General features: G+C 50.8%; 4 protein-coding genes and 1 non-coding gene across 5 annotated transcripts; 4 read left to right on the forward strand and 1 right to left on the reverse strand.

The window, feature by feature from the left end:
* Nucleotides 1-160: 160 nt before the first annotated feature.
* BDW70DRAFT_127589 (GLTP domain-containing protein) lies at nucleotides 161-1,177 on the forward strand. Its single transcript, XM_073735287.1, has 4 exons — nucleotides 161-379; nucleotides 435-493; nucleotides 544-662; nucleotides 744-1,177. The coding sequence occupies exons 1-4, from the start codon at nucleotides 235-237 to the stop codon at nucleotides 1,033-1,035; spliced, it is 615 nt and encodes a 204-aa protein (XP_073600187.1). The 5' UTR covers nucleotides 161-234; the 3' UTR covers nucleotides 1,036-1,177.
* A 2,790-nt stretch (nucleotides 1,178-3,967) lies between these two features.
* On the forward strand, nucleotides 3,968-9,888 carry BDW70DRAFT_155865 (ion-transporting P-type ATPase SPF1; the record flags this gene model as incomplete). Its single annotated transcript, XM_073740109.1, has 9 exons — nucleotides 3,968-4,120; nucleotides 4,188-4,307; nucleotides 4,379-4,764; nucleotides 4,823-4,887; nucleotides 4,951-5,291; nucleotides 5,810-5,841; nucleotides 5,898-9,183; nucleotides 9,234-9,370; nucleotides 9,429-9,888. 9 exons carry the CDS (start codon nucleotides 3,968-3,970, stop codon nucleotides 9,886-9,888), a joined length of 4,980 nt encoding a protein of 1,659 aa, XP_073600188.1.
* Nucleotides 9,889-11,670: 1,782 nt separating this feature from the next.
* On the forward strand, nucleotides 11,671-13,980 carry BDW70DRAFT_63390 (uncharacterized protein). Its single transcript, XM_073744431.1, has 2 exons — nucleotides 11,671-11,916; nucleotides 11,968-13,980. Exon 2 carries the CDS (start codon nucleotides 12,180-12,182, stop codon nucleotides 13,899-13,901), a length of 1,722 nt encoding a protein of 573 aa, XP_073600189.1. The 5' UTR covers nucleotides 11,671-11,916; nucleotides 11,968-12,179; the 3' UTR covers nucleotides 13,902-13,980.
* Nucleotides 13,981-14,438: 458 nt separating this feature from the next.
* Nucleotides 14,439-17,366, forward strand: BDW70DRAFT_127612 (putative vacuolar segregation protein (Pep7)). The gene is made up of 6 exons (XM_073735288.1): nucleotides 14,439-15,043; nucleotides 15,114-15,136; nucleotides 15,207-15,718; nucleotides 15,766-16,134; nucleotides 16,181-16,400; nucleotides 16,457-17,366. Exons 1-6 carry the CDS (start codon nucleotides 14,768-14,770, stop codon nucleotides 17,082-17,084), a joined length of 2,028 nt encoding a protein of 675 aa, XP_073600190.1. The 5' UTR covers nucleotides 14,439-14,767; the 3' UTR covers nucleotides 17,085-17,366.
* A 1,168-nt stretch (nucleotides 17,367-18,534) lies between these two features.
* Nucleotides 18,535-18,607, reverse strand: BDW70DRAFT_t41. Its single transcript has one exon. It is a non-coding gene; the product is annotated as a tRNA-Lys (tRNA).
* Nucleotides 18,608-22,644: the final 4,037 nt, after the last annotated feature.

Below are 22,644 nucleotides of genomic sequence, written 5' to 3' on the forward strand. Positions count from 1 at the left end.
TGGCCTGAAGATATGACGTCGATGTATGTCGGTTGGAGATCCTGTTTGCGCTGTTTGCGTAGACTAGTGTGTTTGCGTTGTTTGCGCGGCGGCCCCGCCATGCTTCATGGTTGCGTGGCCTACTAGTGGCGGTGAAGCTGTTTGATGAATGAGACCAAACAGCTCATACCCCTTACTTTGTCTCCTATACACAATTTGATTCTTTCAAGCGCTGCAGTTTATAGAACATTCATCATGCCTGCTGAAATCCCCGCCGGTGGCACCTGGTTCGATACCCTCAAGAGGTCATTCGACGATGTTCCTGTCGATGCTGCCAACGACAATGCCATTGCTACCTCGGAGTTCCTCGAAGCTGCTGAGTCTCTAACCACGCTTTTCGGTATACCAAAGCTTTGCTCGTGGAGCGGAACAGTGCTGATTCTTATCTGCAATAGACGTCCTTGGTTCTGCCGCATTCTCCCCCGTTAAGAGCGACTTGACAGGCAACATCAAGGTCCGCTTATCCCCGCAATCAGGTGTCGCTCCGTCTTAACGTATGTGCAGAAAGTCAGAGATAGGCAGCTGGCTGCCCCCGGCGAATCACAGACCCTCCAATCCCTCGTTCTCAATGAATTGAAGACGAAGAAGCATGTTGCCACAGAAGGCCTGGTTTGGCTCGTTAGGTTAGTCCGGCCATAAGTTTAATGGGAGGAAAGTTGGGTCGGGAATATATTCCTATACTAAACCTTCATTTCCTTCTCTAGGGGTCTCGAATTCACCGCCAAGGCTCTTCGCCACAACCTCGACAACGGCACAGAGCTGTCTGACTCTTTCCGTGACGCGTATGGCAAAACTCTCAAGCAACATCATTCTTTCATGATCAAGCCTATTTTCTCCGCGGCCATGTCGGCGACTCCCTACCGAAAGGACTTCTACGCGAAGCTTGGCAGCGACGAGGGCAAAGTCAAGGCTGCCCTCGAGCGTGAAGTGGCGGCTCTAGAGAAGAGTGTTGAGATTTTGAAGTCCTTCCAGGAGCGCAAGGAGGCCAAGTGGTAGTGATTGATTCATGAAGCTCCCTTGTCGTGCCGAGATTGTTTCTAGATTTGTATATAAGCTTTGGGACATCTCACTTACAATAGTCCAACTCAACCAAGCAGCAGGTATTCGTAATGAAATATCGATGTACTAACCATTAATCACCTGCCCCTTGCTACTATCCACGAAACACGCTCGGCCCAGCGTTTCTTTGCACGGGACAGCGCAAATTGTTGGTTACTGTCTTCAGAGTGCTCTCGGGGCCCTTTTGTCACAGCTGCAGTCCCAAGGTGCGCTCTTGGGTTCCAGACCAACCTTTACTTGCAATGTTAGACCCCGTCCACTATAATTGTCGGTCCAGATCCAGATGTTGGAGATGAATGGACACGGGAAGGGGCGGCATATCGCGGTATGTCTGTACTATGCTATACTTAGCAGTTTACTGAAATAAATAGTGAGATCTGAGGCGGCCGTTAAGCCATTCTGGAGTAAGGGGTGTTGGAGGATTGCGAGATCGTGTATGTGAAACAGCCATGTCAAATGTTACCTCGGTGTAGGACCCAGGTTTGTGTTAGTCTCTATGTACATTATGTAAATAGAGCACTAGTGTTTACATGCTCCCTACTACTATCGCTTAGTACTATGTGCTGCTACTGTCGTGCCCAACCATATCAGACCTATACCGCATTCGGCTGATCCTCCAGCTCAACTCTTACCGTATTTATACTAGACCTGAAGTTTAAATATCCTGGCACCTCGCTAAGGCTCGCTTGTGCTGTCGGCTACCGCCGCGGGCTTCCCGGACCTCAGGAGCCTAGGCCCCCGTCCTGACCAAAAGAGTCGACTTGACAAAAGCCCAAGGAATCAAGCAGCCGCCACGCGGCCGCCCAGGCGCGCTGACAGCGCTGAACGCCAAGAGTCCGATTTGTCAAGTGGTCAATATATATGATAAACCCGGTATTCGGGCTCCTGCAGAACTAATCTCAGTCTTCTTTCTTCCTGACTCCCACAGTTCCTCTCGCATATTCACAACCCGACCGACACAACGGGGCTACTCGTATAATCAAGGGTGGAGTGTGGACTCAGATGCTGATCGAAATTCAAGATTCCAAGTCCCGTCGTTCGCGGTTCGCCGGTTGTCTCCACTACGAGGACTTGACGGCTCAGGGCTGAAACAGCACCGCTTTCCGCCGATCACCGCCGCCGATTTCATCTCAATTCTCGCCGAATCTCGTTTTGGATCGCAACCGAGACTGGAACCTGATCTCGCTTTATGATCGCATTCTACGAAGGTGTATCATGTCCTAAGATACCCTTTAAGGGGACACAACGTGACAACAGAAGCCCAGTCCTGCTATTGAAGCCTGACCGTGGCGAACCGAATCCTAGCAACACTTGGTTGAAGCTAAGGGGCAATGGAACGTGGACGACAATTCAAACTCTACTGGAACACGCCTAACCATGTCTCAATATCTTGGCGACTGCCCAATCCGGCGGCTGACTTGGAATGGATCTTCAAGACACCAGAGCTGCCAACCAGAAATTCATTGGAGCTCGCCTACTAACGTTAGGTTACTGGTGTTTCAGGCTGACATAAGCCGCATCTGGAAGTCATCCTCTTTAACATCATGCCCTTACCGAACTTCTGAACCGTGAGCATGGCAAGTGGGGTACGCTTACCAGGGCAGCGGTTTGCTTTCGACAGTCTGAGTTTCATTCCACAGGAATGCGCCGCTGCTGATCGAAGAGAAATGTATTCTTGCATGGGGCATCCTGCCGAAAGTCAAAACAGCTTGCAAAACAAGCCCTGAAGCCCAAATGCTTGTGTTTGAAGGGTTCATGTGATGCCTCAAATCAACAGTCCGAGTGATGATGATGATGCCAATTAACAGTGTCATCACTTTATGCCTGGTAATGTGCTTTGTAGTCTGCTGCCGCCTACTCACCCGTCGATCGTTTGTCTAGACAGGACTGGTGACTGTCACTACACTGGTGGCACGGTGTGGCATGGGGATTTGCCTCCACCCTAGCCAAGCTGAACTGTACACTCATCCTTCTGCCCTATCTAATCAGCGAGGAACTTGTCTCCGCGCTTCTATTGTCAGCCTTCGCCTGCATTATCCATTTTCTGCAGCATTAATTTCACCATGCCGTTGTGTAATCGGGGTTCCAGGCCCACCTCGCCTTTTGGAAGTAACTTTGTGGTACACTCCCACCTTTATTAAGTTTTTTGGAGCAAACGCTCTGACCTAGCAGTGGCGGCCCTGGTGGGTGTTTTTCCCAACTTAGACCAGTCCGGCTGCTGCCAGGGCCTGCCATCTATGACGGCTATAGTAAGTGCTCCGTACCATCCGCCCCAGCACCACGTACTTTGTACTACCACCTCCACGAGAGCCCTCGGGAGGCTCGGACCCATGTGCTAACTCGGCAAAAGGGTACCTCAAATACTATTCCAGGCTTCGTTTAGTCGTCATCTTGATATTCCTGCCAGAGTTTCTGCCCAATCATGAAGACCGGCTAGTCCGGTTAGCGATGGACTATGGCATTTGTATGCAGGTCTCCGTGTCCCAGAACCGAGAGAGTCAGGGCTGAAGTCGTACGTGAGCGACAAGAATCCCCACCAGCGCAGTGGCACCCCCGGGACAGCCTTTCACTCGTTCGATCCATTGCAAAATGGTCTGGTCGATCGTATTCCATTATTATTGCCATTTGGTCTGGTCGATCGTCGACTGAAATTGTCACAGTGGTAAACGAATCCTTTTCTTCTCCTGCTCCCTTCTCGTCGCCGTCCTTGTCCTCAGCAGTTTCTGTCGAGCAAGTGGTCTCTTGAGCGAGGCAAGCACTCTGGAGTACGCTTGACTCCCAATTTGCTAGAATTTGGAAGAAGGCAATGCTATCAATTGTCGACGGCGCGGCTATCTCCCGATAGTCGTTCTCCGGACAATCGCTCAAGATGTTCCCACTCGAGGGCCGCAGTCTCTCCATTTTTGTTGTGACCTTGGTTTTTCTGATAATCTCATTCATCTCTGTCGCTCTACGATGTTTCGTCCGGCTGAGATTAGTAAGAGCCTTTGGCTGGGATGACTCTTTAATGGTTCTGGCAATGGTATGCGGCTCCCCCAGCCCTCTAAATCCACGGGCAATTGCCGGGCGTGCGGCTAATACAGCCCTAGGCGTTGAATATCCTGTTCGCACTGTGCGGATTGATCGGTGCTCGCTGGGGCTTGGGTCGCAGAATGGTGGATTTTGCCCGCTCGCCTGACCCTGAACATGAGCTCGAGACTGCTCTGTTTGTATGTGTCTACCTGCTTATCAACGGTTACCCGGTCTGGCCAACAGACGCACTTGCTGACGCCTCGAACAGTGGTGGTGGCTCGGCCAAACAAGCTATGTGATCACATGCGTGGTTGCCAAAATATCCATCGCTTTGGCGCTCCTCCGCCTTACAGTCACTAAAGTCCACAAATATATCCTATGGGGCGTTATAGCGGTTTCTATCATCGTCGGTGTCGTATTCTGGTTCATGCTTATGCTACAGTGTAAGCCTGTGGATTATTTCTGGCATCGGCTCACTACCACCGGAACCTGTCTAAACACCGATCATATCCTCAATATCGCGTATGTGTACAGTGTGACTGCGACCATCTGCGATTTCATTCTGGGACTTCTGCCGATTGCGCTGGTTTGGAAATTGCACATGCATCAGACAACGAAAGCTGCGCTTGCTGGTATCCTGAGCATGGGCTGCGTGTAAGTTCCTCAGTATTCCCTGACTCCACCTCCAGCTCGTCTAACTCTCTGCATGCAGTGCCAGCGCCGCTGTTATAGTTCGCATTCCCTACCTTCATTACTATAAAGACGAGGACTTCTTATGTGAGTCACTGCATGGTTGATTGACTGGGTGACGTACAGATACTGACATCTACCAAACTATAGACGCGACAACACAAATCTCCATCTGGTCGAATGTCGAGGCTGGTCTGGGAATAACTGCAGGCAGTCTGGTTACGCTCCGTCCGCTTTTGCGCTGGTTCCGTGGCGATTCAAGTTATACGAATTCAAAGAGTAGAACGTGGTACGGGGCCCCTGGAAGTATGCCTTTGTCTAGCATGAACGGAGCACGTCACCCTCGAAACGATCAACAGTCAGGCAACACTTACTGGCGACCTGATATTGAACCTCAAGGCAACCATGGAGTTGTTACGACTGTACATGGAAGCCCGAGCAGCAGTCAGGAGAACCTTAACCCCAAGCAAAACTCGCTTTCAGGGGTCAATGTACAAAAATCATTCCTAGTGACGACCACTAACGAGTCCTAGATTAGAACTATATTATGGAGCGGAATGATATTTTCACAAACTTTTTAGAGATTTGGAGTCAATCCGGTAGACCTGGGCCGTATAGGTAGTTTAAGAAGTCAGTGGTGCAGTTTTAGATACCTCTTTGGGGGCCGAGTCAATAGGCTTTAAAAAAGTCACTAAATGAATGACCTCCCAAGGTTCTTGCTTGCTCTGAGGCTCTGGGATGAAACGAAGGCTTGGGCCTTAAGGCTTGACAGCCTGGCGAAACAAAATTCCGTATCTTGGCGGCACGTGGCGCTGACCAATCGATGGCGGCAGCAGCTCCGCCCAGCGGCGAACACCCTCCATCAAATTTATGCAGTGAGGTGGCTTCTTCGTCCATTCCCATCTTGTCGCGCGGATCGCAGGTTTTTAGAGGGCTTGGAGTCTAATGAATATCTTCTCGTCATTTTTGAGTCGTTTCTTCTTTCTCGTCTGAAATTGATCCCCGTCAGGCTCCGCGCGCTGGCCGTTCGATTTCCATTATGTGAGCATCCGCCAGCTACAGTGCCGCGTCGTTTCACTAACAGAGTCCAAATCTAGGGCGAGACTCGTGGATGACCCTCAGATTAAATATTCCTCGTTGCATAATCCCATACCTGCGCAGCTTCACACCTACGTGTGGCCGTTCTTGATCATCTGGCCTACCTTCTTTGCTTTCTACCTCTCGCCCGAACGCTACGACACGTATATTCAAGGACAGGAATGGACTTTTGTGTATTCTGGGACAATTATCACGCTTCAGTCGCTTCTTTGGTTGATGACAAAATGGAATATCAACATCCGAACGCTTTTTACGACAACCAAGGCTCGGTCCCCTGATTCTGCCCAGCTTATCAAGGTCATTCCGGAGGCCAACTCCGGCTCCGCCGAGATCTGTCGCTTGCAGCGAGATACGCTCGGAGGAGTTACTACAATCTCATTCCTGTTTCAGAAACGGCGCTTCATCTTCTATCCTGAACGTAAATGCTTTGCACCTTTGTCGTACGTTCTGGATGCGGAACCTAAGCCCGCTCTCAAGGCTTTCCAGGATTGTGAAGGATTGACAACGAATGCTGAAATCGAACGCGTTCAGCATCATTATGGCGATAATACGTTTGATATCCCTGTACCTGGGTTTATTGAATTGTGGCAAGAGCATGCAGTAGCGCCCTTCTTCGTTTTTCAGATTTTCTGTGTCGGATTGTGGATGTTGGATGAATACTGGTACTACTCCCTTTTTACCCTCTTCATGCTTGTCATGTTTGAGAGCACAGTTGTCTGGCAGCGACAGAGAACTCTGAATGAGTTCCGCGGCATGAACATCAAACCTTACGACGTTTGGGTCTATCGTGAGCGCAAGTGGCAGGAAATCACCAGTGACAAGTTGCTCCCTGGTGACTTGATGTCAGTTAACCGTACCAAGGAAGATGGGGGTGTTGCCTGCGATATTCTTCTCATTGAGGGCAGTGTCATTGTGAACGAAGCTATGCTCTCTGGAGAAAGTACACCACTGCTTAAAGAATCGGTTCAGCTTAGGCCTGGCAATGATCTGATTGAGCCCGACGGACTGGATAAGAATGCGTTCGTTCACGGTGGTACCAAGGTATTGCAGATCACCCATCCCAACACCACAAACGGCGATGAGCCGCAGCAAAAAACTTCCAAGGTCGGTGCCCCTCCTGACAATGGGGCTGTCGGTGTTGTCGTGAAAACCGGCTTCGAGACCAGCCAAGGTAGCCTTGTTCGTACTATGATTTACTCTACGGAGCGCGTCTCTGCCAACAACGCAGAAGCCTTGCTTTTCATTCTTTTCCTGCTTATTTTCGCTCTTGCTGCTTCTTGGTATGTCTGGCAAGAAGGTGTTTCCAAGGACCGCAAGCGATCGAAGCTGCTGCTGGACTGTGTTCTTATCATCACAAGCGTTGTTCCTCCTGAACTTCCCATGGAGCTGAGTCTCGCTGTCAACACCAGTTTGGCTGCGCTGAGCAAATTCGCCATCTTCTGCACCGAACCTTTCCGAATTCCCTTTGCGGGCCGCGTTGATGTCGCATGTTTTGACAAGACGGGGACTCTGACGGGCGAAGATTTAGTCGTCGACGGTGTTGCAGGTCTCACTCTCGGACAGCCTGGCGCAAAGGTTGAAAAGGATGGAGCACATACAGAACTCAGCAAGGGCAGCAGTATTCCAGTCGATACTACACTTGTTCTTGCCAGCGCTCATGCTCTGGTCAAACTGGATGAAGGCGAAGTGGTCGGCGACCCGATGGAAAAGGCAACCCTTCAATGGCTTGGATGGACTCTGGGCAACCATGATATACTCACAAGCAAAAGTGGATTGGCGGCGGGTGCTGCTCGCTCTCCTGAGTCAGTTCAGGTTAAGAGACGTTTCCAGTTCTCTTCTGCGTTAAAGCGACAGAGCACAATCGCAACGGTTGTCACTCAAGACCGTAAGACATCCAAGAAGGTTAAGTCTACGTTCGTTGGAGTCAAGGGTGCACCAGAGACAATTGCCACTATGCTTGTCAACACGCCGCCGAATTACGAGGAGACTTTTAAGTACTTCACCCGTAACGGTGCCCGTGTGCTTGCCCTTGCCTATAAATACCTTTCTTCTGAGGCTGAACTTTCCCAAGGACGGATCAACAACTACACTAGGGAAGAGATTGAGTCTGAACTTATTTTTGCCGGTTTCCTCGTTCTGCAATGCCCTTTGAAGGACGACGCTATCAAGGCCGTGCGCATGCTCAACGAGAGCAGCCACCGCGTTGTTATGATTACTGGAGACAATCCCCTCACTGCCGTTCACGTTGCCCGGCAGGTCGAAATTGTGGACCGTGAAGTTCTTATTCTTGACGCTCCTGAGCATGACACTTCGGGCACTAAAGTGGTTTGGCGAAGCATTGATGACAAGGTCAACATCGATGTCGATCCTACGAAGCCTTTGGATAAAGAGATTTTAAGAACTAAGGACATTTGTATTACTGGTTACGCTCTTGCGAAGTTCAAGGATCAGAAGGCCCTGCCCGATCTTTTGCGCCATACCTGGGTTTACGCTCGTGTCTCCCCGAAGCAGAAGGAGGATATCCTCCTTGGGCTTAAGGATGCTGGATATACAACCTTGATGTGCGGCGATGGCACTAACGATGTTGGTGCCCTTAAGCAAGCTCACGTCGGTGTCGCCCTATTGAACGGCTCACCTGAGGATTTGACCAGGATTGCTGAACATTATCGAACGACCAAGATGAAGGAGATCTATGAGAAACAGGTAAATATGATGCAACGGTTCAACCAACCTCCGCCGCCAGTCCCTGCACAGATTGCTCATCTCTACCCACCCGGCCCCGGCAATCCACACTACCAAAAAGCTATGGAGAGAGAGGCAGCCAAGCGTGGCGCCAAAGATGCTGCGAACCAGCCTGAAGCTATCCCCACGATTACGTCGCCCGGTGCACAAGCGCTACAACAATCCAATCTGACCTCTCAACAACAACGCCAGCAGCAAGCTCAACAGGCAGCTGCCGGATTCGCCGACAAGCTTACCTCGACCATGATGGAGCAGGAGCTCGACGACAATGAGCCTCCCACTATCAAACTCGGAGACGCCTCCGTTGCTGCTCCATTCACCAGTAAATTGGCGAATGTCATTGCCATCCCCAATATTCTTCGCCAAGGCCGCTGCACCCTCGTTGCGACAATTCAAATGTATAAGATTCTGGCTTTGAACTGTCTGATCAGCGCCTACAGTCTAAGTGTTATTTATCTTGATGGCATCAAGTTCGGTGACGGTCAAGTCACTATCAGTGGTATGCTGATGAGTGTTTGCTTCCTCTCAATTTCTCGTGCCAAGGTAATATTCTCTCGCTATCCTTTGTGGATCATTCTAATGAATTTTTGCAGTCTGTTGAGGGTCTGTCCAAGGAACGCCCACAGCCAAACATTTTCAATGTCTACATCATCGGCTCTGTTCTTGGACAATTTGCTATCCATATCGCGACTTTGATCTACCTGTCCAACTATGTATACAGCATTGAACCGTATGTCCATATTTCCTGATGTAGGGCGCCAGCGCGCAGGCTGACTAACAAACTGCAGGCGGGACACTGATATCGACCTGGAGGGCGAGTTTGAACCATCACTCCTCAACAGTGCTATCTACCTTCTTCAGCTCATCCAGCAGATTTCCACATTCTCCATCAACTATCAGGGTCGTCCGTTCAGAGAATCCATTCGCGAGAACAAAGCCATGTACTGGGGGTTGGTTGCCGCATCCGGTGTTGCATTCTCTTGCGCAACCGAATTTGTTCCGGAGCTAAACGAGAAACTCCGTCTTGTTCCCTTCAGCAACGAGTTCAAAGTCACTTTGACAGTCTTGATGGCTCTTGACTATGCTGGTTGTTGGGTGATTGAGAACGTGCTCAAGAGATTCTTCAGCGACTTCCGCCCCAAGGATATCGCTGTGCGCCGCCCGGACCAGCTCCAGCGAGAAGCTGATCGCAAGAACAAGGAGGCTCTGGAAAAGGCCTCGACAAACGGGCAGCCAAGGGTTGCTTAGTGTGTCCTTCTCAAGAGTTTGCTTCGGAGTAGGGGTAGAGATTAGATATTTTAATCTGGAATTTGTTCTTGTACGAGTTTGGATATCATAATTGTCCGTCGATATTTAGATATATACGAATGGTGATCAATTTTTATAGAGTTCATGGATCCTGCATCTACTTTTGCTGCTGCTGCTGCTTTACACTCTGACCTCAAAACACTTGCACAAATCATGAGGCAGGACAAGCGAATCGAAAGCCAGTGGCCAGCAGACAAGCTTGCCATTCGCCATTTTCTAGCGACTCATGAAAGCTCCCGCCCACTTGCAGAGAAACTTGCAGGAAAACTGACACTGGCCACTGGCCAGTCATGAGGACGGCGGTTCCTGAGCGAATCTCGCAAGAGAAATCAAATCTAACTGGCGATGAAGGAAGCCACGTTGTAGGACGCTAAGCCAGGGTTCTGCGAGCGTGGGCCAATTGTTTCGCGGGTTGGGGAAGTGCTTCCCACTGCTAAAACTGAGACAGGACGAGTCTGGGGTTGGATTGGTGGAGGAGAGCGGCTGTTTCTTGCACTGCTGCAGGTGATATTAACGGTGGGTACGTACTACCTAGGGCTCCAGCAGCGTCAGTTTGTTTTGGACTGAAACTCATTTGTATTCCAGAGGGATAGCATTGGTGAGTCTGGAGGCACTAAATAATTTTATTAATTGGCCAAAGTTATCGAGGACAGACCCCTGCGCGCTTCGGAGGTCGGCAGCCTGGGAGGTCACGGGCCATTTGTTTTTTAGATCCTGTGTTTTCAGGCACTCAAACCATTACCGGATGACCAATCAGTTCAGAAAATGTGCTGACAGTGGCTGGCCTAGCCGCTATAGGATTAGTCATGGCTCAGGAGGTCAGCACACAGCCTGAACCCTGAGGTGTCGAGCCGAGTTAGGTACAGAAACGCAGGAGCTGAAGAAGAAAGAAAGGAGATGGATGCTGTTATGCGTGGGCGATGTAAATCATCGAGTAGGTGTGACATATTCGCCAAGCTCATGAATAGCTGTCAGTACCCGTAAGCTGAAGGCCCATAGTCGGGCCATGTTCGCATAAATAGCAGCTCCATTGTGATTAGCGTGACTATCGATCTCGGCTGGCTCTGTGTCGTCCAGTCCGCCTTTCGCTCTCATCGCTTCCTCGTCCTCTTCTCCTTCCTCTCTTTCCATCCTCATCTCCTCCTCCTCTTCCTCCTCTTTCTCTCTACTCGGACTCCCTTTCTTTTCTATCTCCTCAATCGACCTTGTTCTAATTCCCCTTTGCTTTCTTTTTCTTACCCTTTTTTCGCTTAATAATCTATAACATTTCCACTCTCTTCTCCATCACCCAGCCCTGCCAGCGCCGCTTTCATTGCACACCAACTGCGGAAGCTCTCGTCTCTTGTCTTAAAGGATCTAATCCTGAGAAGAAATCAAGAAGACTTTTGGGATTTCGCCTGGAATTGCAGGAATCAGAAGCAAAGGCTCGGAAAGAGTGATCAACGTGTAGAAAAAAGCGACCAAGGCGCCGAGACCCGAACGCATACAATACCGGATAACCAGGTTTTTGAGTCTCCCACGCTTCTTTACCCGAAACTCTACTTTGCCTTAGGCTCGTGGAAAAACGGCATAAACACGAAAAAAGGATTACATCAAAGTTAAAAGAGGAGAACGACGTCAATCCCGCCGCCCCTTACAGGATAACCGAAGCGGCTCTTCTCGCCATTTCACCCGACTGCTTCTTTTTGACTCGAGGAATAAGCTCTCGAGCTTTCAATTCAGAAGAATTATTTCCACCTATTCCGAGGGTTGCGGAGCATCTCTTGGAAACTATTTTACTACCGTTCAGGTTTAATTGCTGACCCCGACCGCCGCTTTTCAATCACCGCTCAGTCTGCACACCGCCGTCTATCCTTCACTATCTACCTCCAGTCCAGCTACATCGCACCAACTGCACCTAGACGCATACATCGCGTTAATTATACACCTGGCTGTCAGCTTTTCCCGGGAATTCACTCCTTTTTGCGAGTAGGTTGAGCTTTTTCGCTGTATGCGAGGGTTTTGCTAATCTTATAGAAGCCCACACAGACCCGTATCGTCTTCATTCGTTGCATATTCCTTATCGTGTCGATAAATTTCGGTTGATACGTGCTCGTGTTAAAAGACTTAATCTCATAATTGGCGAATTTTGCCCGATTATCGGCCACGCTACGTGGTCTTACATATTGAGATAGCACGACTATTTATATCCGTCTATTGCACATACAAGGTTCTGATTAACAACAAAAAGCATGAGTATGGACGCTGGCGGTCTTGCTCAGATGACTTACAACTCATCTTTCAATAATGGCCCGTCGCTCGGTGCTCCTGGATCCGGCTTCGGATCCCGGAGAAAGGCTCCCAATGTCAAGCGCTTGAATGTGCCCCCGCCACATATCTCGACCATTGATGAATCGCAGCCTTCTGCGACGGTTGCTACCCCACGGACCAGTCGCTCCCACCTTTTGGCGGGTTTGAGAACAGCGCCCAGGTCAGCTACCGTCCCCTCTAACAACCAGCGCCGGCAGCACCTCGGTCTAGAGGGAGACCGGTATGGCCATCTCCCCAATCGCACTGCCGAACGCAACGTCCCCCAAACTGCGACGGGAACTGGATTCCCACGACACTCATTGATGATGAACCAAGGACTCGACACCAACGCGGGCCATCCTATGTATACCTTGCCGGAGCAGGTCCTCGCACCTCCGGCTATTGACTTTCCTACTGACGTCCCCATGGACGACAATCTGTATGCGGAACTGATGTCTACCAACCTCTTCCTTGCTGCCCAGCAACAGCGCTTGCAACAGCAACTGCTCAGTGTCACCGCTGCTGCCCAACAGTTCCAGGGTTTGAGCCTGGGTGCGAGTCTTGCTCAACAGCAGCAGGACTACTCTCAGATGTCCGTACCCAGTATGGGTTTCTATCAGCAGCAGCTTCAGCAGGGTGTGCAGCCAGTGGTTCAGCCTGTTGCTGGTCAGCCAGGGCTGTTCTCCGTCTACAACCCGTTGACTGGTCAGATTAATTATATCTATGACAACAACACGCAGCAAGATCTCTCTCCGCCTTATCAGTCCGAGGAGGAGGCCCCCTCCCCCCCGCTGCACGTTCCATCTTTCAGGGCCGAGGTTTCTCCACCTCTTGAATCGATCAAGTCGCCCGTGACCGTGTCTGAAGAGGTGTCTTCCAGCGGCGCTCCAACTTCCGAAGATGGCATTGCGCCCCTTCCTCCGCCATCTGCCAATGCTTTCCGCAGGGCTCACAAGAAGAACACATCTTTTGGGCCAGGACCCAGGACCGGCATTGACACCAACAAAGCTAACAGCGCCGCTCATATCACCGGTCCTAGGACTGCCCCAATCCTGACTCCGGCCACTGGAACCTTTGGTCCAGGTCAGGGTCGTGCTGGGGAGCACCCCGTCCGTCAACCTCGTGGCCCGCCGTCACTTGAGGAACTAGTTGCCAAACCAACCTCAAGGCACGAAGGAAGCAAAAATTTTGCCACCCGTCAGCGTCGCCGTGCCGTTCATAACTTGGTGCGTGCAGGTATCGAGCGCCGCGGAGATTCTCGAAGCCTAGGACACAGTAGCGGGGGCACCAACACTCCTGCAAGCGAGAAAGAATTCACCTTCTCCGATAATGACGATGCCACGGTTCGCAGTGCTAGCCTTTCGAGCAAACCCAGTCTAGGCAGTCTGCGCGCTGTTGCCAACGGTGCCATTGGCTCTGAGAGGAAGGAGAAATCCTCCCGGGAGCGCAAGTCGCAGGACAGTCCGTTTAGCACAACCTCTCTCAGTGAGAAAGACGGGTATTTTGCAGGCAAGTTCGCAGACCACCCTTCGCCCGAGAACGGATCGCCTTCCATTGCTGCTGTCGTCGCTGGTCAGAAGACGGTAGCCCAGGGTACGGAGAGGCGCAAGACTCCTATGCTTGTGCTGTCGAGCGCCGAAAAGCGCAAGACTCCGATTGTGTGATGCGAACCTCGTTTACATAATATGACCGAAACGTAACGGACCCATTACTGTTATTGGGATGATTGTCATTTTCTGTTTTCCTTCATGTCTAGCTTTTGAGATTTTCAACTTTCTTTTCTTTACATAACGCAACACGCAAAGTTGCTTTCTTGCCCACTCAAATCAATGTAAACAGATTTGGTCTGTCTTGGTTTGGCGATGCAATCCCGAGGGCTCTTGCTCTCCTTTCTATTCTCTTTACAAACTGTGTTTGGAATTGAAGACTCGAAATTCGACAGATTTCCAGACTTTCTCCTCTTTGGTATGATTGCCCACACCCACTGGATGGATTGGAGTGTCTTTTCCATTTCATACATTGTTTTTTTCCGGTTGGTATAACATAGGATTCAGTACCAATCCAAACATATCGTTCCATCTCCTGTCTTAGATCATACGTACCCTAGTTTGAGGTATCTTCAGCCCAGATTGACTTTTTCACAGGACGTCAGGTGATGCTAAGCTCAAGGCGGCGATGGACAGGCAGTATCTAAAGTTTTCTGGCTCAAGATGCATGATTATATCATAAGTTAGTCAACGTAGACCACTGTAGTGGGCAGCACTAAGCAGTAGCTCTGGTGCCTTGAGCGCTGGCCTAGAAAATGTGCTGCCTGAGGCGATCAGGCGCCAATCTCCTATCGAAGCTCCGCCCCCTCAATGGGCGGATCACCATCACCGATTAGCAGGCGCTCCTTCTCTTAACTCGGAGCTGGAGCTTGCTTCAGTCCATCTTTTACTCGTACCTCTAGCTCCTTGGAAGCGCAATATATCGGGCACAATCCCCGCCTCCCGCGGTTTTCCCTTCCCATGCTCCCATAACCGAACTCACCATGTCCCGGAGGACGCTGGGCGGAGGTCGTGTCTTGGGCTCCGCGAACACTCGCACTGCAGCAACATTATCATCCCCCCAAATACGACCGAATAACATCCTGTCACCCTCCGCCAGTACCCTGTCCCTCAATTCCCAGGCTTCGGCGTCGCAGCTCTCATCCGAGACCCAGGACTTGACTTCCCGCATCTCACTGGATAATGGGAGCGCCCCGTTACCTGCGGCTCCGGCTGCTACCGGCGCTCAGCTATCCTGCCCGATTTGCAGTGAAGAGATGGTAAGTTTGTGCTCGCCAAATATGGCTTCTTGTGTGAGAGAGATGTGGCTGAGTTGTTAATGAATTTCAGGTCACATTGCTGCAGCTAAACAGGTATTGACGGAGCCTACATACCCCTGCAACCTGATTTTCGTGCTTCGACTAACGAACTTCCCTTCTGCAGACACCTCGACGACGTTCATCACAACCTAGAAGACGACCGACAAGATGAAGTTAAGGATTGGTTCAAGACGCAGATGGAGAAGGCGAAGCGCTTTCAGCCGTTGGCTGTGTTGAACCAGAAGCTCAAGGGCCTGGACGTATTCGAGTCGAATGAGAACCACCAAGCTCCGACAGGCGCAAGTAGGCCATCCGGTCTTTCGCAGAATCACCAATCTCAGAGCTTCCTGCATGAAGCGCAACCCAGGCCACCCGACCCGGAGGAGATCATAACGAAGGAGCATTGGCAACCTCGTGGATTCTACGATACTTGTCTCGAGCCGTCGTGTGGGCAGCGGCTTAACGCCACAAATGGTTGTGTGAACTGCCGGAAATGCGGAAAGCTATTTTGCGAGGAGCATACGATGTATCAAATGAAGCTTTCTAGATCTGCGCAACATGAGCCAGTGCGGGGTTTGTGGTATAGAGTCTGCGAGACTTGCTATAAATCGCGGGAGGGGTATAATGATCATAACGGTAGGTATCTCCAGCTCGGTTGGAAGGCAGATTCTGATACGCAGTAGGTCTGATTAGAGATCGCATGGACGAGTTCAAGACCATAAGGAAGCCTATTGTGGACAAGTCTTTGCTGGAGGTATCTCGGTTAGAGAAGCGTCTAACGAGGCTCACGCAGCTATTAGCTAGCCTTTCACCAGAGCAGCTTCAGTCGAATAAGCTCTGGCCTATTCCATTCCAGCACGATGAGCGCAAGGCTCTCGAGCAGACGGTTGTTAGCTGGCAGGATGATGCTAGCGTGACAAGGTGTCCATTCTGCCAACAGGATTTCTCTAGTTATACCTTTCGAAGGCACCACTGCCGGACTTGCGGGCGAGTTGTATGCGGTGATGTCTTGACGGGGTGTTCTGTTGAAGTTCCGCTAAGTGTAACACCATGTACGTGCTGCCTGCATTCAAGCAATATTATGCTAACTTTATTTAGTGTCGAAAGCCTATTTAGAGAAATCAGTCAACGTTGGTTCTCTGAAAATTGACGTCAGGCTCTGCAAAGAGTGCAAGTCAACGCTATTTGACAGAAGTGATTTCGAGGCTGATGTTGCGCGAAAACCTGCGGACGTTAGGGCATATGAGAACCTTCGACAATTTGAAAGAGGGATTCGACTGCTTATGCCTAAATTTCAGAAACTCCTCACTGCTTTACAGTACGTTCCTCGGTGCTTGGAAACTGGGCCATCCGTTTGACACTGACCATACTCAGAAACCCCAGGCGTCCGCCCTCAGCTGCTCAATTGGCGGAAGCGTCAAAAGTCCGTAAACGATTGACCGATTCTTTCACACAGTATGATACAGCTGCTAGGCGGATCCGCGACCTACCGACAAGTTCTCCCACTCAGCAGCGTCTTCAGAAAGCTATTTACCAACAAGCTACCAACTTCCTCCATCTTCACATGCTGCCCTTGAAGACCTTGCCTAAAATCTTGAAACACGCCACCCCGGATGGCAGTCAGCCAAGTTCCTCAAGCTCTCCTGATAGTCCCGGCGGCGCATCAGTGGAAGGTCACCGCCGACAAAACTCTGCTCTGGGCTCAGTCAAGAGCGGTAAAGTCGCTGCCAGCATTAGCAATAGCAGCATAGCCAGCGAAACCAGTAGCGCTGTGTCAGCGCTGGAAGCGGAGGAAAAGGCCCTGCGGGAACGACTGATCGTACTGGAGGAGCAAAAGTTCTTCGTTTCCGAGATGATTGCAGACGCGAATCGACGACGTAAGTTCGATGAGGTCAGCAGTCTCGCAATGAACATTGAGGATCTCTCTAGGGAGATCGATCGCGTTAATGGCTTGCTGGACGGTCTGGACTTTGAAGGTGCCTACATGGGCAACCACACATAACACCCATCCATACTCACATCCTTTCCTCTTCGTTCATTTTCCCTACTCCCAACATTGCGCAGTTGGCTTAACTCCCCTATGTGCTTATATACTTTGTTTTGTTCTCTTGGCTTGTTGCGGTGTGGCATGGCGTTTGGGTTCTAGCATAGCACTGGGCGTTTTGTGTAAGGGCCTGTTGGCAGCTTGATGTCCGTCATCACGGAGGTTTCTTTACCGAGCTTCATACTCTAGAATGAATCATAAAGCTTTCTGTCTGTATAGAGTGCGATCCGCAAGTCGATCAGGGGGCTCTTCACTTTTGAGACCGACGTCAGCTTTCATTTGTTCCGTGATAGGCATAGTCTACTCCCCCCTGCGGGTGGGATGATGGAAGTGACAGCTCAGCTCCAACCCAACCTCCAACTTCAGTTCTCGCCCTCAACATCTACATAGAGCACGTTTCTCTTCTCTTTGGGCTGATTCTCACGTCGAAACTACTCCTCGATTGATATTCCGCCTGTTCAGTACCACACTATTTCCCAACCTGAGCCAGGCAACTAATAGATTCGATATATCAGATTCTGCGACTGGAACACCAGCTCTCGCTCCCCCATCCTGAACTTTACTATGTTATTTACAGGGCCTTGGTGGCCATCTACCTAGGTCCGCCAAACCTCTATTAACGGCCTCGATATTCGTGCCCGACATCACGGGCTAAGCTCCGTACGCACGGGAAAAATCAGCCATTGCACAGGATAGGATAGGGCACGGTACGTTAACGGGAGATATGGTTTATGAGCCCAGAGCGGGATTGGTGCTCTACCTCTCTCGACTTCGTATTGTTTTGCTTTCATTATAGGATACGCAGGCCCGATCTACCAGAGCCGCCCCCAATCTGGCTCTGAAGACCGTTGCAAAGACCTGGAGACCCAGATGCGCAAGCTCACCCGACCCCTGCTCAATTTCTCGCCGTGGATGGAATTTCTTTGAATGCTAAATAATGCACATTTGCGAGGTCTGTCGTTAGGCTGAAGTTCCGGGAATTAAGCTACCAAGGCTTCAATACCTAGGTTCTAAGGGCGCTGTCGCCCTGTTCATCAATCTGATAATACATCCTTTCTCACGAAAAAGTACCGGCCCGTTCTTCATGAATAGGGTGCTGCTTAATCCCATAACAAGCAGGCGCATAATTCAATTACAGCCACGCCTTCGGTTATCGACGGGGCTCTTTCGTAACCGACAGGCTTACCTCATGGTCAGGCAAGCGCTCAGGTCGGATCTCACACATTCTCTCCGTACAACTGTCGCCCAGATCCGGCTTTCAGGTCCCGACGTCAATCGTTTCACTTCCTTGTCCTATTCAGTGCTTCCCACTGGGAGAAGCGAGGAGGGGATGGGAAAAGGAAGGGGAAAAGAATAAAAGGGTTGGGTGCATGCAGGAGATAGGAAACGAATAAAGAGCAAAAAGGAAAGCCGAACGGGGGGGTCGAACCCCCAACCTTGAGATTAAGAGTCTCACGCTCTGCCGATTGAGCTAGCCCGGCTTGTGTTGCTGACAGCGATTATCATAATATAATGTATCATTGTGTTATAACTTTGAAAACCAACGAAGCCTTTATGGCTCCGGTGGTTTCTGGCCACTTTACTTTCGTAAGACACGGCGAACCCAATATGAGCATTGGTTGATTAGAGAATATTTGGCCTAGATCCCGGATCCAAATTACCTTCTGATTCGTCGTGGAGGTGGAGCAACCGGTCGTGGCTCGTGATCATCTTCGTGCAACAAGAATATATTCTTGCACACTACCGGTGTTGGGTTCAGCTTACGCCAGTATTGGAAGCTGGAAAAACAACATCTGAACGAAGTTCCGAGTACCAATACCATAGAAATAATAAGAAATAAACATTGAAATTTCACGAGACCCACAAGGCTCCAGCTTTCTCGTAGGTATCTCGACAGCCAGCCTGTTTTTATAGTACAGTGGCTGACCTCGGTCCGCGCATTGACCTGATGATCAAGACAATCTCAATTCGAGAACCGTATCCGTGAAGTTCTGTTGGCTAGAATGGCTGATTGACCCTCTGTTCTGGTATAAGCACCGCCCAGTCCATACGAGCCTACCCCCAAACCCACCATACCGCCTGTTTAGAGCTGCAGCAAGACATAAACCTCCATGTCCCAGGCTTTGGAGCTGTTATCAAAAGAGCCGTGCAACGCAGAGCAGGAAAAACCAGTCCCCTCTGTGACGCTTGACCAAAAGTCAACAATACCGAACCTGCGACCCAAACTAGTTCTACGAGTTGGTGGACGAGTGGGTGGACGAGTGGGTTTGCATGGTGAGTTGGCATCAAGAAAAGATCAAAACTGATGTGATGCAGATCCCGTGAATGGCAGCGGCGTCCTACTCCATACGTACAGAGTAAGATGTGCATACGGGCACTCGGGATACCGATACTCGTCGCCCGGCACGGCTGCTCTGCGGTATTGCGGACGGTCAAAGGGCGTTCACGGAGAACTCGGTGTCTGCAGTAGAGTGGGCCCGGGCCGACTCACAGGACGCAGAGTACGGAGTGCATTCGTATATTCTGAGCACGTAGATCATGATCGTCGGTGGGGACTGGGCAGTGGAACACTGGATGCCTGGAAGTGAACTAGTACAGAGCACTGGAGGCAGGCAGGGGGTTCACAGCCCAGCAGCCAGCCCGGCTTGCCCGGCCCGCTCAGGGCGATGCTCAAATCCCAGACTCCCTCGTCCCGCCTATAGGCACTGAAGTGAGGCTATATCAGGCAAGGAGGTCGGGCTATCTTCGTAAGGTAGGCAGCGTACGCGTAAGAGTCCAAGAGTGGAAGACAGGGATCTTCAATCAAGCTTCTGCGGATCCCTTTCTTTTTTCTTTTTATAGCTTATTTGATTCCTTTATTTGATTCTTCTATTGGACTCCTGTCTCACAGCGCCCCTATCGAGTCCTATCGAGCCCTATCGAGTACTTTCCAAGTATGATCCAGTGATAATTCCTGTATTAATACTCCTAGTGAAAGCACGAACCTATTACCTGCTATGATTCAGTACTATCCCATTCTCCAAGAGAGGGGGCCATTGCCTTCCATCGTGAGACTCTCCTATAGTGAGAAACACCTACAAGGACATGTGATGCAAACGCATCGGCGCCGTGGATCATGAGCCCTTCCATAGCACTGCTCATAGATAACTATGCCATGACTCGGGAGCTGTCTACAGATTGTCCAGAGGTCAAGGACGACTGCCTCAAACTCCATATCAAGTATCAGTATCGAGTAATCCACCGGCACGCACATGATCACCAGACTCGTCTCGGCTCCATCCTCCGTGAGGATCCTGAGTCCGGCCAGACTATGCCCAGCATGGGCAATTGTCGATCACTATGGCGTACTCCTTCCGCCAGCTTCAAGTGCCCTCAGGAGTCGGAGGTTGTCGGAGGCTAGGAGTCAAGAGTTAGAATGGTCGAATTCAGTCGTAGACAGCCATAAGCAGTCATAGAATACCTTGTACATGACCCGCGTAGACTGTGACAGGAAAATGATCCGAGCTCAGCCAATCTGCCCACTAAACAATCTGCCCAACGGAATCTATGATGAAAGTTGGAAGGATAAGCTCGGATCATTTGTCTTTACGTCGCTACCTAGGTAGCGATTTCAGTAACCACTGGTTCTCCTCAGACGCAGGTGGCCAACGATATTTTCCGGAACTCAAAAACCAAAGCCCAGGCCAGGCCCGTCTTCGAGTCACTCTCCCGACAATGACGCTAAGTGCAATTGCAGGCGCAAGCGATTTCGTCGATGCGCGCGCCAGCTCCACGCTCACGGCCCCTTTACAGGATCGCGAAGCAAGACGGAAAGAAGCAGCCTGCCTACCCACTTCACCCTTCCGACTCTAGTCCTGACACCGTACCACGACAATCCAGCCTATCCAGCCTATCCAGCCTACCCAGCCTACCCAGCCTACCGAGCCTACCGAGCCTACCGAGCCTATAGCAGCGACAGAGATCCGCCGGGTCGGCAGGGCCCAGTTCCGCGGGGCGTAGGACAATATGAAAAACATGATCCCGACGCTGGTGCCCGGTCTGAGGTCTGAATTTAAAGATTGGCCCCAGCGTTTGGACGAGGCCCATCCTCGCGCCCATGGAGTCCTAGGCCCTGCGGACGCGGTGGCGATAGTTGGTGTAATGATGTTGTACACCTTCTCGACCTGATCTCGACCTTAAATCTAGACCTGAGCAGTGACGGGACGACGAGCCGTTGGGACTAGAGAGACCGAGGCGGGTTGTTCTATCCTGGCAAGCAGCAGCAGCAGCAGCTGCTGCTGCTACTGTAGGAGCAAGAGCAAGAGGACAGCATGAGCTTAGGCCACACTGCGCAGTGCAGGAATTCCCAGAATACTAAAAAGAGTGTGAACTGTGCGACTCTGTGTGACTGCGTTTTGGCTCCTGCTAAAAGACGATATGACATCATATCGAATTCGCAGGACGATCAGGATGCGAGTCATTCATGATGTAAATCCTTGTGGATTCTTGTAAACTCGTAAATTCCTGTAAATTCCATATTGGTGACCCTGTCTGTCGTGATTTGTACACTCTACTCCTATAGCAGCAGGCACTCCCTGTGGGCCACATTTGGCCAGCCCTTTAACCAGCTCGCTGTCGATCGTGCCACTTGTTTCATACAAGTCAAAACAATGATGATGCCTAACGAGTCTCTGGTAGTGGGTTCGAGATAGCACACTTTGAGATAGCTAAAACCAACTATCAGGTTCGGTCGCCAGGGACCATGTGCAATTCGTAAGCGAGCGTTGTGTCAGAATAGAATAGACTCTGTCCACTTCTCCACTGGTGCCACCACCCGCAATCCGTGGAACCCATTGGGAGCTCCTCTGGATGAGCTCAGTCGAGCCCGTCGACAGTCCACTAAGCCAGCTGTCATGTCAACACTCTCTGTCGTTCAGTCTATCAGTCAGTCAGCCAGTCAGTCAGCCAGTCAGTCCCCAGCCAGGTCTCTAGCCGGGTCTCTGGTCTCTGGTCTAGAAAGGCCTGGACAATGGCCCAAAGGGCCATTGTTCGTCCCGTTCCTCTTCTGATACCGCTGCTCATCGACTGACGACGCATCCGGGCTCTCCTGGTTGCGGGCTACCGTCTCTGGTCTTCTCCAGTTCCTTCCTGGTCCTGACGTTCTCACCTCTGCTGCCATTTGGTTTCGCTCGTGGCAAAACCTCTGCCGAGTGCGAAAACTCCCGCATCGCCCTTCGCGTCCTCAAGCCGTTCGAAATCCAGTTTCTAGAACCCACAGTCAGAAACCAGAAAGTACAATAGAAAAAGGGCAAGTACAGATAGCCCTCGATCGAGGAACAGCTGTGATGCTACACAAGATTGCACCTTTGTTCTTGTTCCTCTTCATATGATCCTCCTTTCGTCGGGCCTGCTGTCTAGCCGGATTGTTAGAGCTTAGAGCGTCCACTTTTCTCTAACGAACTTCCTGGCGAACTCCCTGACGGACTCCCTGAGGGTTGACTCGGCCTTGTGTTATAGTCTTATCGAAGCAGGCAATCTC

The sequence above is a fragment of the Aspergillus foveolatus genome (assembly GCF_047715535.1).
Source record: "Aspergillus foveolatus strain CBS 279.81 unplaced genomic scaffold BDW70scaffold_3, whole genome shotgun sequence".
Taxonomy (NCBI): Eukaryota; Fungi; Ascomycota; class Eurotiomycetes; order Eurotiales; family Aspergillaceae; genus Aspergillus; species Aspergillus foveolatus.

Coding starts and splice junctions, on each gene's coding strand:
- BDW70DRAFT_127589 (XM_073735287.1), top strand. CDS start 235: ATGCCTGCTGAAATCCCCGCCGGTGGCACCTGGTTCGATACCCTCAAG. Junction 380..434: donor GTCTCTAACCACGCTTTTCG/GTATACCAAAGC, acceptor TATCTGCAATAG/ACGTCCTTGGTTCTGCCGCA. Junction 663..743: donor GGCCTGGTTTGGCTCGTTAG/GTTAGTCCGGCC, acceptor TTCCTTCTCTAG/GGGTCTCGAATTCACCGCCA.
- BDW70DRAFT_63390 (XM_073744431.1), top strand. CDS start 12,180: ATGAGTATGGACGCTGGCGGTCTTGCTCAGATGACTTACAACTCATCT.
- BDW70DRAFT_127612 (XM_073735288.1), top strand. CDS start 14,768: ATGTCCCGGAGGACGCTGGGCGGAGGTCGTGTCTTGGGCTCCGCGAAC. Junction 15,044..15,113: donor CGATTTGCAGTGAAGAGATG/GTAAGTTTGTGC, acceptor AATGAATTTCAG/GTCACATTGCTGCAGCTAAA. Junction 15,719..15,765: donor GGGGTATAATGATCATAACG/GTAGGTATCTCC, acceptor GATACGCAGTAG/GTCTGATTAGAGATCGCATG.